The sequence below is a fragment of the Rhineura floridana genome, chromosome 3, assembly GCF_030035675.1.
Source record: "Rhineura floridana isolate rRhiFlo1 chromosome 3, rRhiFlo1.hap2, whole genome shotgun sequence".
Classification (NCBI taxonomy): domain Eukaryota; kingdom Metazoa; phylum Chordata; class Lepidosauria; order Squamata; family Rhineuridae; genus Rhineura; species Rhineura floridana.
Window position 1 is genome coordinate 38,432,741 of NC_084482.1, and position 13,415 is coordinate 38,446,155.

The 13,415-nt window shown below is 43.1% G+C and overlaps 1 protein-coding gene across 4 annotated transcripts in view; it reads right to left on the bottom strand.

Annotated features, from left to right (window-relative positions):
• Positions 1 to 5,269: 5,269 nt before the first annotated feature.
• Positions 5,270 to 13,415, bottom strand: part of CRLF3 (cytokine receptor like factor 3) — a 47,217-nt gene continuing 39,071 nt past the window's right edge. For all 4 annotated transcript variants that reach the window (XM_061615351.1, XM_061615350.1, XM_061615352.1 and 1 more), the window contains 2 exons: positions 10,783 to 10,895; positions 5,270 to 9,227 (listed from right to left, as the gene is read on the bottom strand). In XM_061615351.1, coding sequence (XP_061471335.1) covers positions 8,971 to 9,227; positions 10,783 to 10,895 — 370 coding nt within the window. In that variant the 3' untranslated portion in view covers positions 5,270 to 8,970. The remainder of the gene's footprint in view (positions 9,228 to 10,782; positions 10,896 to 13,415) is intronic.

Sequence of the window (13,415 nt, forward strand, 5' to 3'; positions counted from 1 at the left end):
AACCCATGCCAAGCCAGAGGTTTCTTGCTGCTGCTTTAAATGACTATAGTTCAAGAAGGTTAAAAGATACAGGTGTGAATGGAGACAGGGAGAAGAAATCACAGGTGGAGGCATCGGGAGAGGTGATATTTCAGGGGCTAGATTTCTGACCAGCAGCTTTTGAAAGGCACAGGTTTCCTTCCAGCTCTGTCATTCCATTCCATAATGTTGTTTCTATTTAATTTAATTTTTGTATATTGTATTGCTTATATTGTATATTATTATATTTTTATACCTGTGTTTATTTTTCTTGTAAGCCGCCTTGAGGGCCTTTGGCCAAAAGGCGGGGTATAAATAAACTTTAATAATAATAATTTAATAATAATAATAATAATAATGTGGATGGTACTGAGTACCATTTGGAAACGTGTGACGTGGAATGGTAGCTTCAGTTGCACAGGCCCCATGTATCTATTCCATTGGAGAGACACTGGGACTTAAAAGGTCTGCCACTGAAAGCCATCTGACTCTAAGGAAGTGGTGAAGCTGGAAATAACCACAGACCAGGATACCATATCAATATTCCCTAAATAACGTATCTGTCAAGGGCATGGCATTTTGGAGCTTGGATGAATATGGAAAGCCCTTAACATGTAAAAACAAAAGGGTTTTTGTTAATTGAATTGTTACATAATTGGAAAAATAATACTTTCTGGAGAGTGGGGAAGAGAAAAACTTGTCACCCTCCCCTCTCCTGAAAGCAGGGGAAAGTTTTTAGCACACATTACGGCTATACCATGGATGAGAGCCAGTGTGGTGTAGTGGTTAGAGTGTTGGACTATGACCTGGGAGACCAGGATTCGAATCCCCACACAGCCATGAAGCTCACTGGGTGACCTTGGGCCAATCACTGCCTCTCAGCCTCAGAGGAAGGCGATGGTAAACCATCTCTGAATACCGCTTACCATGAAAACCCTATTCGTAGGGTCGCCATAAGTCGGGATCGACTTGAAGGCAGTACATTTCATTTTTTTCATACCATAGATCCTTCAAGCAAGGCAACCCTCCCTTATTCAGGGAAACAGCTGCAGCACTGGGGGACTGGAGAAGACCTGCCCTGGGAGTGAGTACCTGAGCATCTGGGTGCTTGTTCGCTCTGCGTTGCTGTCTCAGACAGTTGAAGTCCCAGGTAAGTGCTGCAAGGACTGGGACCCCTTGCCTGACCCTGACTCCAGAGAATCTTGCAGCCTCTTGCACCAGCTCCTAGCTGGTTCAGGAGGCATAAAAGCCCAGCTGCCCTTAGGCAGTGGGTCTGCAGCTGGTGGCGTTGCCCCTTGGGGAGCCCCTTAGAAAGGGTGAGGCTGCTACCCCCTTCTAATTAAAAAATAATCTGGAGGAGAATGATAGTGGGGAGGGTATATGGCATATGTGTACTTCCTGCACAGGGTGAGAGCCGGTGCAGTAGGGTTGCCAGATCTATGGCCTGAGACTGATCCTGTATCTTTAGAAGAGAAACTCAGCCAAGTGCAAGTGTTCTTGCAACTCTGTAATGAGAAAAACCACAAGGTGGAATTTTCCCTTCCTCCTCCACAACTTTTAAAGATACAGAAGACCTCTTGGGGGCCGGGCCTGGATACTCAGTGCAACAACAGCACAGACTGCAGGAAAGGGGGAGGGGGAGGAGTTGCTGCAGTCTACAGAACTTCCATCTGTCACCAGGAAACCACTCTGTCTTGGAGCTGGCTGTGAGAGCCTGCACCTGGTGTTGAACCAAGGAGACAGTAAACTAGGGTTGCTGCTGGTGCAAGCAGCTTCTCTGACCAAGCTGGCGGAGGCCGTCTCGGCTATGTATTGGAGGAGCCCGGAACAATAGTCCTTGGTGGTTTCAATGTCCATGCTGAGGCTGCCTCTAGTGTTCCGGCTTGGGATTTCATGGCCTCCATGACGACCATGGGGCTGTCTCAAGTTGTCACCACACCCTCAACTTCCAGGTGGAGGAAGGGGTGGTCTGGAGGGAGGGGGGTGGATGTCACCCCATTGTCATGGTCAGACCACTTCTTGGTAAGTTTAGACTTATGGCTCCAATCCTCCCCTGCAGGAGTGATGGACAGATAAGATTTTCCACCCCCAAAGACTAATGGAATCCACTGGATTCCTGAATGCCCTGGGGGAGTTCCCAGTAGATAGAGCAGGTGACCCTGTTGAAGCCCTTGTCATGCTGTGAAACACTGAGATGCATGGTGTTTTGACACTGTTACCCCTGAGCGCCTTCTCCGGCATTGTGGAGCCCAGTTTGCACCCTGGTACACCAGTGAGCTAAGGGCAAGACGAAACAGGCTGGACGACGGCTAGAGTGCAAAGTGGCGAAAGACGCGCTGTGAGGCTGATTGGGCATGAGTAAAACATAACTGTGCCTACTGTGTGGTGGTGAAGAAAGCCCACTTCTCTGGCTCCATTGCATCCTCAACTAGCCATCCAGTGGAGCTTTCCCATATTTTCAGGGGTCTGTTGACATCAACTCCAGGAAATGGAGTTTTAGACTGTTTGGAGACCCACTGTGAATTGTTTGCAAGGCACTTTGAGGGTAAAGTTGCTTACCTCCATATCTATCTTGATGCCTCATCCACATCTACTGTAGTCCCCACTGAGGTGTCCAGTGCAACGTCTGCTGCAACTTCTTGGGAACGGTTTCAGTTGATGAGGCCTGATGACGTGGACAAAGTGCTTGCGACGATGTAGCAACATGTCTTCTCAACCCTTGCCCTTCTTGGCTTATTAAAGCTGCTGAAAGGGTTTGACTGAGTGGATCCAGGATGTGGTCAATGCATTGTTGTGGGAGTGGTTCCAGTTGCCCTGAAAGAAGAAGTGATTCAACTGCTCCTGAAGAAGCCCACCCTGGACCCATTGGTTTGCAACAACTACCGCCTGGTCACAAATACCCCCTTGTTAGGGAAGGTGATTGAGAGGGTTGTGGCGCAGCACTTGCAAGTACTCTTAAATGTAACAGATTATCTTGACCCATTCCAATCTGGGTTCAGGCCCGGTTATGAGACTGAATCAGCCTTGGTCGCCCTGATGGATGACATCTCGGCAGCTTTTGATACCATTGACCATGCTTTCCTTCTGGGCCGACTTGGTGAGATGGGTATTGGAGGCACTGTTCTACAGTGGTTCCAATCCTATCTCCAGGGTCGTTAGATAGCATTGGCCAATAGTATTTTGGCTCCCTGGCAGTTGTGCTGTGGGGTGCCGCATGGTACCATCTTGTCCCCTATGCTGTTTAACATCTATATGAAGCCCTTGGGAGTTGTCATCAGGAGATCTGGAGCGAGGTGTCAGCAGTACGGTAATGATACCCAGCTCTGTTTCTCTGTAACATCTGAATCAGGAGAGGCCATCCAAGCCCTGGACTAGTTCCTGGACTCTGTGGTGGGCTGGTTGAGGACCAATAAACAATCTGAATCCTAGCAAGATGGCGATGCTGTGGGTTGGTGGTTCTCGAGTTCGGATGACTGGTCAGTTGCCTGCTTTGGATGGGGTCGTACTCCCTGTGAAAGAGCAGGTTTAGGGGTGCTCCTGGATCCATCTTTGTTGCTAGAAGCCCAGGTGACCTCTGTGGCTAGGAGTGCCTTTCACCAGCTTTGGATGGTAAGACAGCTGTGGCTGTTTCTGGACTGGGATAGCCTGACCACTGTTGTCCATACACTGGTAACCTCCAGATTGGATTACTGTAATGCACTTTATGTGGGGCTATCCTTGAGGTTGGAACGGAAGCTGCAGCTGGTGCAAAATGCGGCAACGAGACTGCTCACTGGGACCTTTAGTGAAGTGGCATCTACCCTTTGGAATTCCTTCCCCTTAAATATTAGACAAGCACCATCTCTGTTATCTTTTCGGCGCCTACTGAACAACTTCCTCTTTCAACAAGCCTTTTAAGTAGAGATCTTATCCCAGTCTGCATCTGTGTTGGAATTGCTTTTTAATATATTTTTAAACCTTATTTTTAATGTTTTTAAAGCTTTTAAAAATGTTTTTAAAGATATCTTGTTTTAATAAGTTTTTAATGGTTGTGTTTTAATATATTTTGAAGTCTGTTTTTATGATGCTTTGAAGTGCTTTTAGTGCTTTTGTTTGCCACCCTGGGCTCCTACTGGGAGAAAGGGTGGGATATAAATCAAATAAATAATAATAAATATTCACACCTTCAGTAGCTCCTAATACTGTCCCACTTTCATTAATATATATATATATTGGGAGGGTCACAACTATGAAGAAACTGCTTCCTTAATGTTTGGGTATCCGTCTATTTCTGAACTGATAGGCATGAGATCACATATGATATTAAATAATTATTTTATACTTATTTGTGAAAATAGGTTTCCAACAGCAAGAGGTTTTACAGTAAAGCTATTTATCAAAGCATAAGTGGAGAAATATATTGAAATAATAGACATGGGGTAGTATTCATTAGAAAGGGATTCTGCTTTTTGGAAACTGATTTGTCAGACATCTAGTGAAGGATGGTTTGTCTGTCTGTTGCCTCTTGTTACTGATTTAGGTCTAGGCTCTTTTCATATGTTTCCAGTACAGGCCTTGGCCACTGTTCAAAACTGTCTCTTTGCTGTAGCATGTTGGCACATAGAGGTAAAGATGAGTAGAGAAGATGTGGCCACTTTAATCTTACAGCATCTGCTTCATTTTGAGGTTTGTTGGGAAATGGTTAATATGTTCAATTGACTAGTACAACATTTCCTATCATATGATTCACATATCCTCTATGGAAAAGTTCAGTGTGTCTTTTTTTTATTAAGAGTGGATGCATGGCGACTCTCCTAAGGTGCTCAAGCAAAATTGGGGTCAAATTACATTTGACCCACACCACCTCCATTTTAGTTTTTTTCTTAAGTGTACTGAAATGTCTCTAGCACTTTAAATACAACGTGGAATGTGTACGAGGCTTTCAACATGGAGAAATGTAAAACAAAGTAGCACTATTTTATATTACAGTAAGGAAGAATGGCATTCTCACTTCTCATCTTTCGTAGACACATACACTGTCCAGTCAAAAGTCTTAATGTTAGATTAAATCCAGGCCAATCCAGGTTCAAATTCCTACTAAGTGAGTGATTTTGGACAAGACACTCTCTGTAACATATCTCACTGGGTTGTTGGGAGGATAAGAGTGGTGGTGGTTGGGAAGAGTAGGGAAGCAATGTATGGGTATTTGTGTATTTTATGGAAAGGGTGGGATAAAATGTAACAAGAATATTAACCATGTAATAACGCTAGCAGATGGACAAACTTTTATTAAAAAGTCATAATACAAAGTATGCTGAGGTAAATAGATACAAGTTTTCTAAAACACATTCCTATCCCAATTATGCCTCCAAGTACTGTTAGCTTGGTGACACTGTATGGGGTAATGTCTCTTTCAAGAGACCAAATACTTTTAGGTATTAAGTATGAAAAAATACAGATTACTAGCCAGGCATTTTATCACATAAATGTCCAGGTTCCCCTACATCCCATTAACCCTTTTGGTCCTCATATCAGCTTTATTTGTAACAGCTTCAAGCCATGACTCTGGATAGCCCTACTGTTTCCTAGTACAACTTTCTCACACATACTTTCTCTCCCCCATTTTTTCCAGATGTGAGGAGTCAGCCAATGGTAGAAAAGTGTTTAAAGAAGAATATTAGAAATGGCAAAACCTTAACCATGGGTCCGGTGGCTCGCTTGTACTTTGTTCTCTTCCTCATTTGGGAAAATAGGGTTGAAAAGTACATTCTAAAGAAAAGATCCTACTTTACTGTTGTAGGAGTGGTGAAGCCTTCTTTTACAGACAGACCTAGACTGTGCATCTCTCACACAGTGGGATACTGAAAGTGAGACTTGGCCTCCTGCTCTCCACCCCTCAGTGTAAAAGGTTTTATATGAACCATGTACTTTACACATGTGGTGTTGTTTGACTCCAGTTCCCATCAACCCCCTTCCAGCATAGCCAATGGTCTGGAATAATGGGAACTGTAGTCCAACAACATCTGGAAGACCACAGGTTCTCTGTGCCTGCCATTGAGGGAGGGCAGCCAGATAATTGGGCAGGGTATCCTTTTACTCAAAGATACATTTACAAGTGCTGGTTCATTTATCTAACATTCCCACCCTCCAGAGCTGAATGTGAATTGGCCCCTATGTAACATTAGGGTGGCATCTAGAGTCTGCCTGCTCATACAACAGGATTTCTCCTTCTCCAACACCTGTGGACCATTAAGGAACATACACAAGCAGTTTTGCGGGGGGGGGGGGGGAGAAACGAAGAGTAAATTCTGGCATGACAGTGGCAATTAACATAACATTTTATATACTTGTTTTACTCTCTATTTCAAGTACGTATTTGCAAAGATCAACAGCAACACAGAAAACCCACTGGTATTTGGTTAGAACTTTTATTTATTTATTACATTTATACCCCGCCTTTCTTTTCATGATAGAAACCCAAGGCGGCTTACATATGGTTCCCAGGCGGTCTCCCATCCAGGCACTGACCAGACCTGACCCTGCTTAGCTTCAACAGGGTGCTGGCTCATGTGCCTTCAGACCACAGCCTGGGGCCTTCTTTTAGGAAGAAGCCTCTAATTCTCCACCAGTGTTAATATGAAAAGACTAAGGTAAGCTTATTGTCCAAGTGCAAAAGAATATTTTGGTAAACGGCTCAATTTCAAAGGGAAAAAAATGGTTTTATGTGGCTCAAGCAAATCCAAAGGCCACAACAAAACCCCAGCTTTCTACTGAACAGCTTGAGACCAAGGGGTGTGGGAAGAAACCTGTGACTCTTCAGATACTGCTGGACTACAACTCCCATCAGTCCTTGCTTGCTAGAGCAGATGGAAGCTGTGGTTCACCAATATCTGGAGAGCCAGAGGTTCCCTACTCCTGAGCTACAGGATTGTGTCCAGAGTACCAAGTTATACTTCTTGAACCAAAGAAGCTACCATTATTGCTGTTTCAGGCTTCAGGAAAGATGCCCTTATGTGGTGCAGCAATGGGCTTTTTCAGAGAAGAGGTAAGCCATCCCCTTGTGCCCCAATTTAGGGGTGTCTGGATGTCCTATGCCAGCACTGGAGCTCTCAGCATCAGTGCAGCATGAAGACAGCCGGGATATATAGCAAGGTGCTTTCTTGTTCTTAATCAGCAACTTCTTACCTTGCTAATCCCCACAGGATGGTGTGGTAAACAGAGTCTTGCTGGTGAAGAACAACTACCGTTTAGGACAAGACCTGGCTAAAAAGTAATAGTTAATGAGACCTTTCTGGTGCAGCATAACTACTACAAAAACTGGGATGGGCAGGGGTACCCATTGTGAGAAGGGGCACTCATGATTTGGACTATATTTTAAACAAGAAGTGAAACCCTCTTCAAAATGACGTGTTTCACTTGTATGGGTTACATCTCCCTGTAATTTAGGCCTTGGATACATAAGCGGCATACATGTGCTACATAGCAGTTATTCCCTGTTTAATATCACTATCCTGTCTGTGCACTGACTTTGTTAAGTCAGCAAAATATTAAAATCCATAATGGATGGTGCACTTACAGGTTCCTTTTTCTGCTTTAGCATCATTCACATACTACACTACCTTCACCCCACTATGTTACTGCCAAGTTATTCTTTGAACTCACACATGGGTAAGAAACAATGTAGAAATCGGGTTAATTTTGACTGCCAATAGCTGTGGATTCCCACAGAAATGTTCAGAAGTTATATGAAACCTTCTTAGAGAAAATCCCTACAGAATGGGGGTGGTTCACTTTTTTTGGCCCACGGGCCACACTGAGGGTTGATCAACCCACTAAAAACCACATGCCAAAAGTGGCCAACATGTTCACCATCCATATAACACTCAGACGGCCCCTTCCCGTTGGCTGATCGGCAGAAGGGGTGGGTTCCTTTCCTCCTAACCCACAGCTGCCATGAGATGGAAAACCCTTTTTACCTTGGAAAAGTCCCTTCTTGCAAGAAAGAGCTCAGGGAACAGGAAGAAGGGCTCCTTCCCAGTTACTGAGCCTTTAAGACCTTCTTGCAATAGTGCTATGTCAGAGGGAGAAGAGACCTTTTTCGAAGGTAAGAAGGGTTGCCTGATCTTGCAGGCCATTGGAAGTGGCTTCATGGGCTGGATCTGGCCTACAGGCTGGCAACCCCTACTGCAGAATTTTTTGTGATCACGCACCGTTACCGTGGTAGAGGCACTTCCTGTGAGACTTTCTACAGTGATTCTGAAGCAAAAGGTAATAAAGCATCATTTAAATATGGAGCTCAATTTAAATGCCAGTCATTTAGTGGCACTTAACTGGGCACTGCATGGCCACCTTCGAAAGCTTATTCTCCATCCTATTCAATACTGTTCAATTAAACCAAGGCACATAGGTAGAGATAAGACTGAGGTACTGCATGTTAAAACAAATGTTTCAGCTTTGACTTCTCTATTCTGCAGCAGTAAATAGGGTAAACTGACAAAAAATAAAGCATCTGCTGACAGCATGCCCAGCTATAGTTTCAGTACCATATTATGATGAATAGGATAGCATGCCTATAACTTTGGTCCATTAATCCTGAGCCAAAAGAACAGCTATTAGGCAAAATTAGGGCTGTTCAGTAAGCATAACCACACAGAGACAGGAGCACAGTAACATCAACTCTGGATTTTTTTCTCCCTCAAAAAATAATACACATTTGATAGCAACAATGAAGCCTACTTATTTTACCATATTACTCTAAACGCTTCAGTATTTTAAATTGCATCCAGTAAAGAGAACAGGAGTTCAAGTAATATTTATCACATAGACAGGTTGTGTTAAGAGGCTTACTCCTGGCACAGACTCACATCAGTGTAATAAAAAAGCCTGCATTAGCAAATGATTGCATCACTGAGTCCAACCATGTGAAGAATGATACATTTTAAAACAATCACTGCTTCAGAGGTGAAAAAAAAGTTAAAACACCAGCACTTTCCAGCCTGGATAGGAGAACGAACACCCAAAATAGAGTGAACCGCAGCACTGATCAAGTACCCAGTCAAAGACCACTTCCCTGTTGTTGGAGCCAATTGTCACTCTGAGTTTGAAGTTCCCCCCCTCATTATTATTGGAAGGGCCTAAATTCACAGCTTCCATGTCAAATGTCACAGCTGATCCTGAAGTAACTGCAGGCAACTGGTTTGTCATCTCTTTTCCATTTACAAAAACAGCACCTGAAACAGACAAGGCAAGAAACATTGTTGATGCACCATCACTAACTGGACATGAAAATCCAGTTAAGTCTGAGCTATAGATCTGAATATATCCACACCCTTAACAGCCCTGCAAACAACATTTGGCCCTCAAGAAATCAGCACTTGGAGCTCATTTCCCTCTTCTAAGAAAGTTGCCTTTTCTGTCTTCTGGAAGCAGATGTCTTACTTGCAGCAGATGATCAGGCAACTGGGTATTTAAAAGCCTGCTCTAAAAGCCCTACCTTTGCTCCATTATACATTCATTTTATGTACGTTTCCAGAGGGACCGCAGTGTTGCAGTAAAAACAGCGAAGAATCTTGTGGCACCTCAAAGATCAACAATTTTATTATGGAAGAGCTTTCATGGACACAATCCTACTTCATCAGATGCATGATATGTTGGATGGAAGATATATAACAGAGAAAATGGAAACATGAGAGTTGAATGGTAATGAGATGCAAAAATTACAGTCCACAATAATAAGTGCTTAAAAGTATGCTAAACGGGCACACTTTTTGCTGAGGCCATCAAAGGGAGAAGCAGCAACACCCAGGTACCCCTCCATCATGCCTAGATACAGGTCCAGCTGAGAGCCACTGCTATGTATATGGAGCTAAGTTACCTTGTATGAAACTAAGCATCTTTTGTAAGCTGACTTGGGAGGGCTTGGCCCTGAAGGGTAGCATATAAGTACTAAGAAAAAACAAATAATTTTACCATTCTAAGATTTTATATAGTCCTAGAATTTGTAAGCTGTTAGAGGACACAGTAGGACAGAATATGAGTGAAATAAAGATACTCTCACTGTTACACAAAACAGTTATACATGTGAATTCTTATTACCCCTATGCTTTACTGACTCCACTGGCTCCCAGTTTGTTTCCGGGCCCAATTCAAAGTGCTGGTTTTGACCTTTAAAGCCCTAAACAGCCTTGGACCAGTGTATCTGAAGGACCGCTTGTGCCCATATGCTCCTGCCCTGGATTTAAGATCATCTGCCTCTGGTCTCCTCTGTGTGCCTGGAATTAAAGATGTCAGACTGACAGTCACACAAGAGACAGCCTTTTCAGTTGTGGCTCCTAGGCTTTGGAATTCACTGCCTCAAGAAGCCTGTTCTGCTCCATCTCTGATGGTTTTCTGGAAACTCGTAAAAACTATCTTGTTCCGGAGAGCCTTTGAGAAGGTCTGAAGGGTGAGTCTAACATTGTCTCTATATTTTCTATTTTTAATTTTTTTAAAAATTTTTATCTTGTCGTTTTTACTATTGTTTCCACATATATGCACTCATGTTCTGTTTGTTGCTTTCAAAACTGTCTATATATTTTCTCGGTTTCTTTGTGTATGTATGCTTATTGTATTTTATGTATTTTAAATAATTGTATTTTATCTTACTGTTTTGTCTTGTGTTTTTATTCTGTATAATTTTACTATGTATGTGCGTGATTTTATTGTAAGCTGCCCTGAGTGCCCCATTGTGGGGTAGAAGGGTGGGATAGAAATATTTTAAATAAATAAAATTCTTGAGCAACTCACCATTTGTGCCAACACACACTGCTTTATCTCGCTGCAGAGAATCAAAGCCGTTCTGCTGCTCCACACAAACTCCTATACTGTCTTTTTTGTCTGGCTGGCCAACTGTTTCAATTCTGTGAAGAAGCAAAGTAAGATGGCTGCATTCTGAAATTTTAATATTTAATATTTAATGATAATGTTATTTAATGATAACATGCCCTCTTATAACATTATGGTCTAAGGCTCCCTGAACTATAGTGACAAATGAGGGCTTTTCCATTCACTTCAGCGTTAAGATTATCTCAGCATATAGCAACACCATGTGCAAGTAAGCTACTCAACACTAAAGGAAACAGGAAAAGCCATGACAGCTCCAGAGGTACGATGGAGCCAATATATTCACGACAGCTTTGTCTAATGTACTTACAATTTTGACTATGGGTGCTCTAACAATGTTGAACAATCACATTCATGAGAAATGCAAAGTGCTAAGAGAACACATTAAAAATGTTTCTAGATTCCACTGCCAACAATCACTGGTGCTTTTTTTTAAAGATTCTAGTCCTACAGATTTAGAGAACAATTTTAACCAAAAAAAAAATCACAGGTTTTCAGATTTTAACTCAACTTGTATTGACTCTGACCAAGTCAAATATCACATTTATCTTCCTATTTAATCAATGTGACATAAGGGCTACTATGTGAAACCATTATTGCTAAGAGGTGGATGGGCCACTGTTGTTTTAAATAAGGTAACCCATGAAAGTACAAGGGTCTTCTACAGTAGTGGACAAGGGAGTTGTTTTGGTAGCTGTCTAGAGGTAGTAGTGGGGGCACTGTGCAAGCACAAGGTTGCTGACTGGCTATCAGCTCCTAGCTTGGGCTGCTGATATCAGGAAGGGCTTCTAGCCAGTCAGCAACCACAGGCATGTGCAGTGCTGATGGAGCTGCCCCCTATTGTCACTGCCATCTCGATGGCTACCAGTAAAAGTAAGAATTCCCCTGCCCTCAGATGGCCACGCAACAATGGTCAGTGATTCTCACTAGTGAGCCACTTCAGCAACTGCTGCCAGTTCCCCTTTCTGCATATCTTAATAATGGACTATTTCCATTTCTATTATACGGAGGGCAACGAGGATGATCTGGGGACTGGAAACAAAGCCCTATGAGGAGAGACTGAAAGAACTGGGCATATTTAGCCTTGAGAAGACCGAGGCGAGATATGACAGCACCATTCAAATACTTGAAAGGTTGCCACACAGAGGAGGGCCAGGATCTCTTCTCGATCGTCCCAGAGTGCAGGTCATGGAATAATGGGCTCAAGTTACAAGAAGCCAGATTTCTACTGAAGATCAGGAAAAACTTCCTAACTGTTAGAGTGGTACGACAATGAAACCAATTACCTACTTACCTAGGGAGGTGGTGGGTTCTCTAATACTGGAGACATTAAATGGGCAGCTGGACAGCCACTTGTTGGGCATGCATGTATTCCTGCATTGAGCAGGAGGTTTGACTTGATGGCCTTATAGGCCCCTTCCAACTCTACAATTCTATGAAACTGCAGTGGGGGTGCAACTTCTATTGCAGTTATTTTGTTTAGTTGCTAATGATGCTGTATTTGATTTTGTATGTTTAAGAGAATATTTTGTTTTCCTGTTAATCATGCTCTTTAAATGTGTATTTTGTATTTGACCTTCATTTGTAATTTTTTTAATTTTGATACTTTGCAGTGATCTGATATTTGATTATTTAAGTTAGGTTGTGTACTGCTTTCATTTTTTTTAAAAAAAATATAAAGCTGCCTAGGAATTATTTAAAAAAATAATAATCCAGGCAGTCACCAAAGTCAGAGGTTTCAACACCCCACCCCCAAGTCTCCATCCAGGCAAAAAATAGGCATCCCCATAGTTCAAGGATACTTTTCAATCATGCAAAAGCACTCACAGATGCAGAGCACAGCTAGCGAGGGGTGTGGCATGGGAGATACCCAAGGGCCTACCAGAGAGACTCGAAGGGCCACATTTGGTCCCCGGGCCTGAAATCTTCACCCCTGGGCTAAAGGAAAGACCTGCAAAACAATGAGCTAGTCCTGCAGAACACCATTACGCAAGATCTGGGCATATGACCCTCCCTAAGTCAGGCCTACTTCTTTAGAGTTGGACTGAGCAAAGAAGAAATCTGCCCCAACCTGGGCTTTGTTGTCTCAGACCTTGTAATTGCTCACAAGAGCTCAGGAGGAGACAAGTCTGTCATTGCATCATGGAGGGAATTGCAGGTCAGTGGCAGAGCACATGCACTGCAAGCAAAGGTCCAAGGTTTAATCAGTGGCACCTCTATTGAAAAGAATTCATTTGCAAGTGATGGGAAAGATCTCTGCTCAAGCCCTTGTACAGCTGCTGCCAGTCAGAGTAGGCAATACTGGGCTTTTAAATGTGCACTCTAAATGTATGTTTCTGGGTGGATTTTTAAGAATTTTCCATTTAAAACCTGCCTGGAAACAGGAGAGGATGGGCTTACTCACATTCCCTCTGAGAACTAGGGCAGACCAGACTTTAACAGATTTGCCCATCCCTCACTGGATGGACTAATAGTCTTTACCTGGTGCATGGCAGTTTCCTATATTCCTATGATACTGGGCGGCACCATGCAATTCC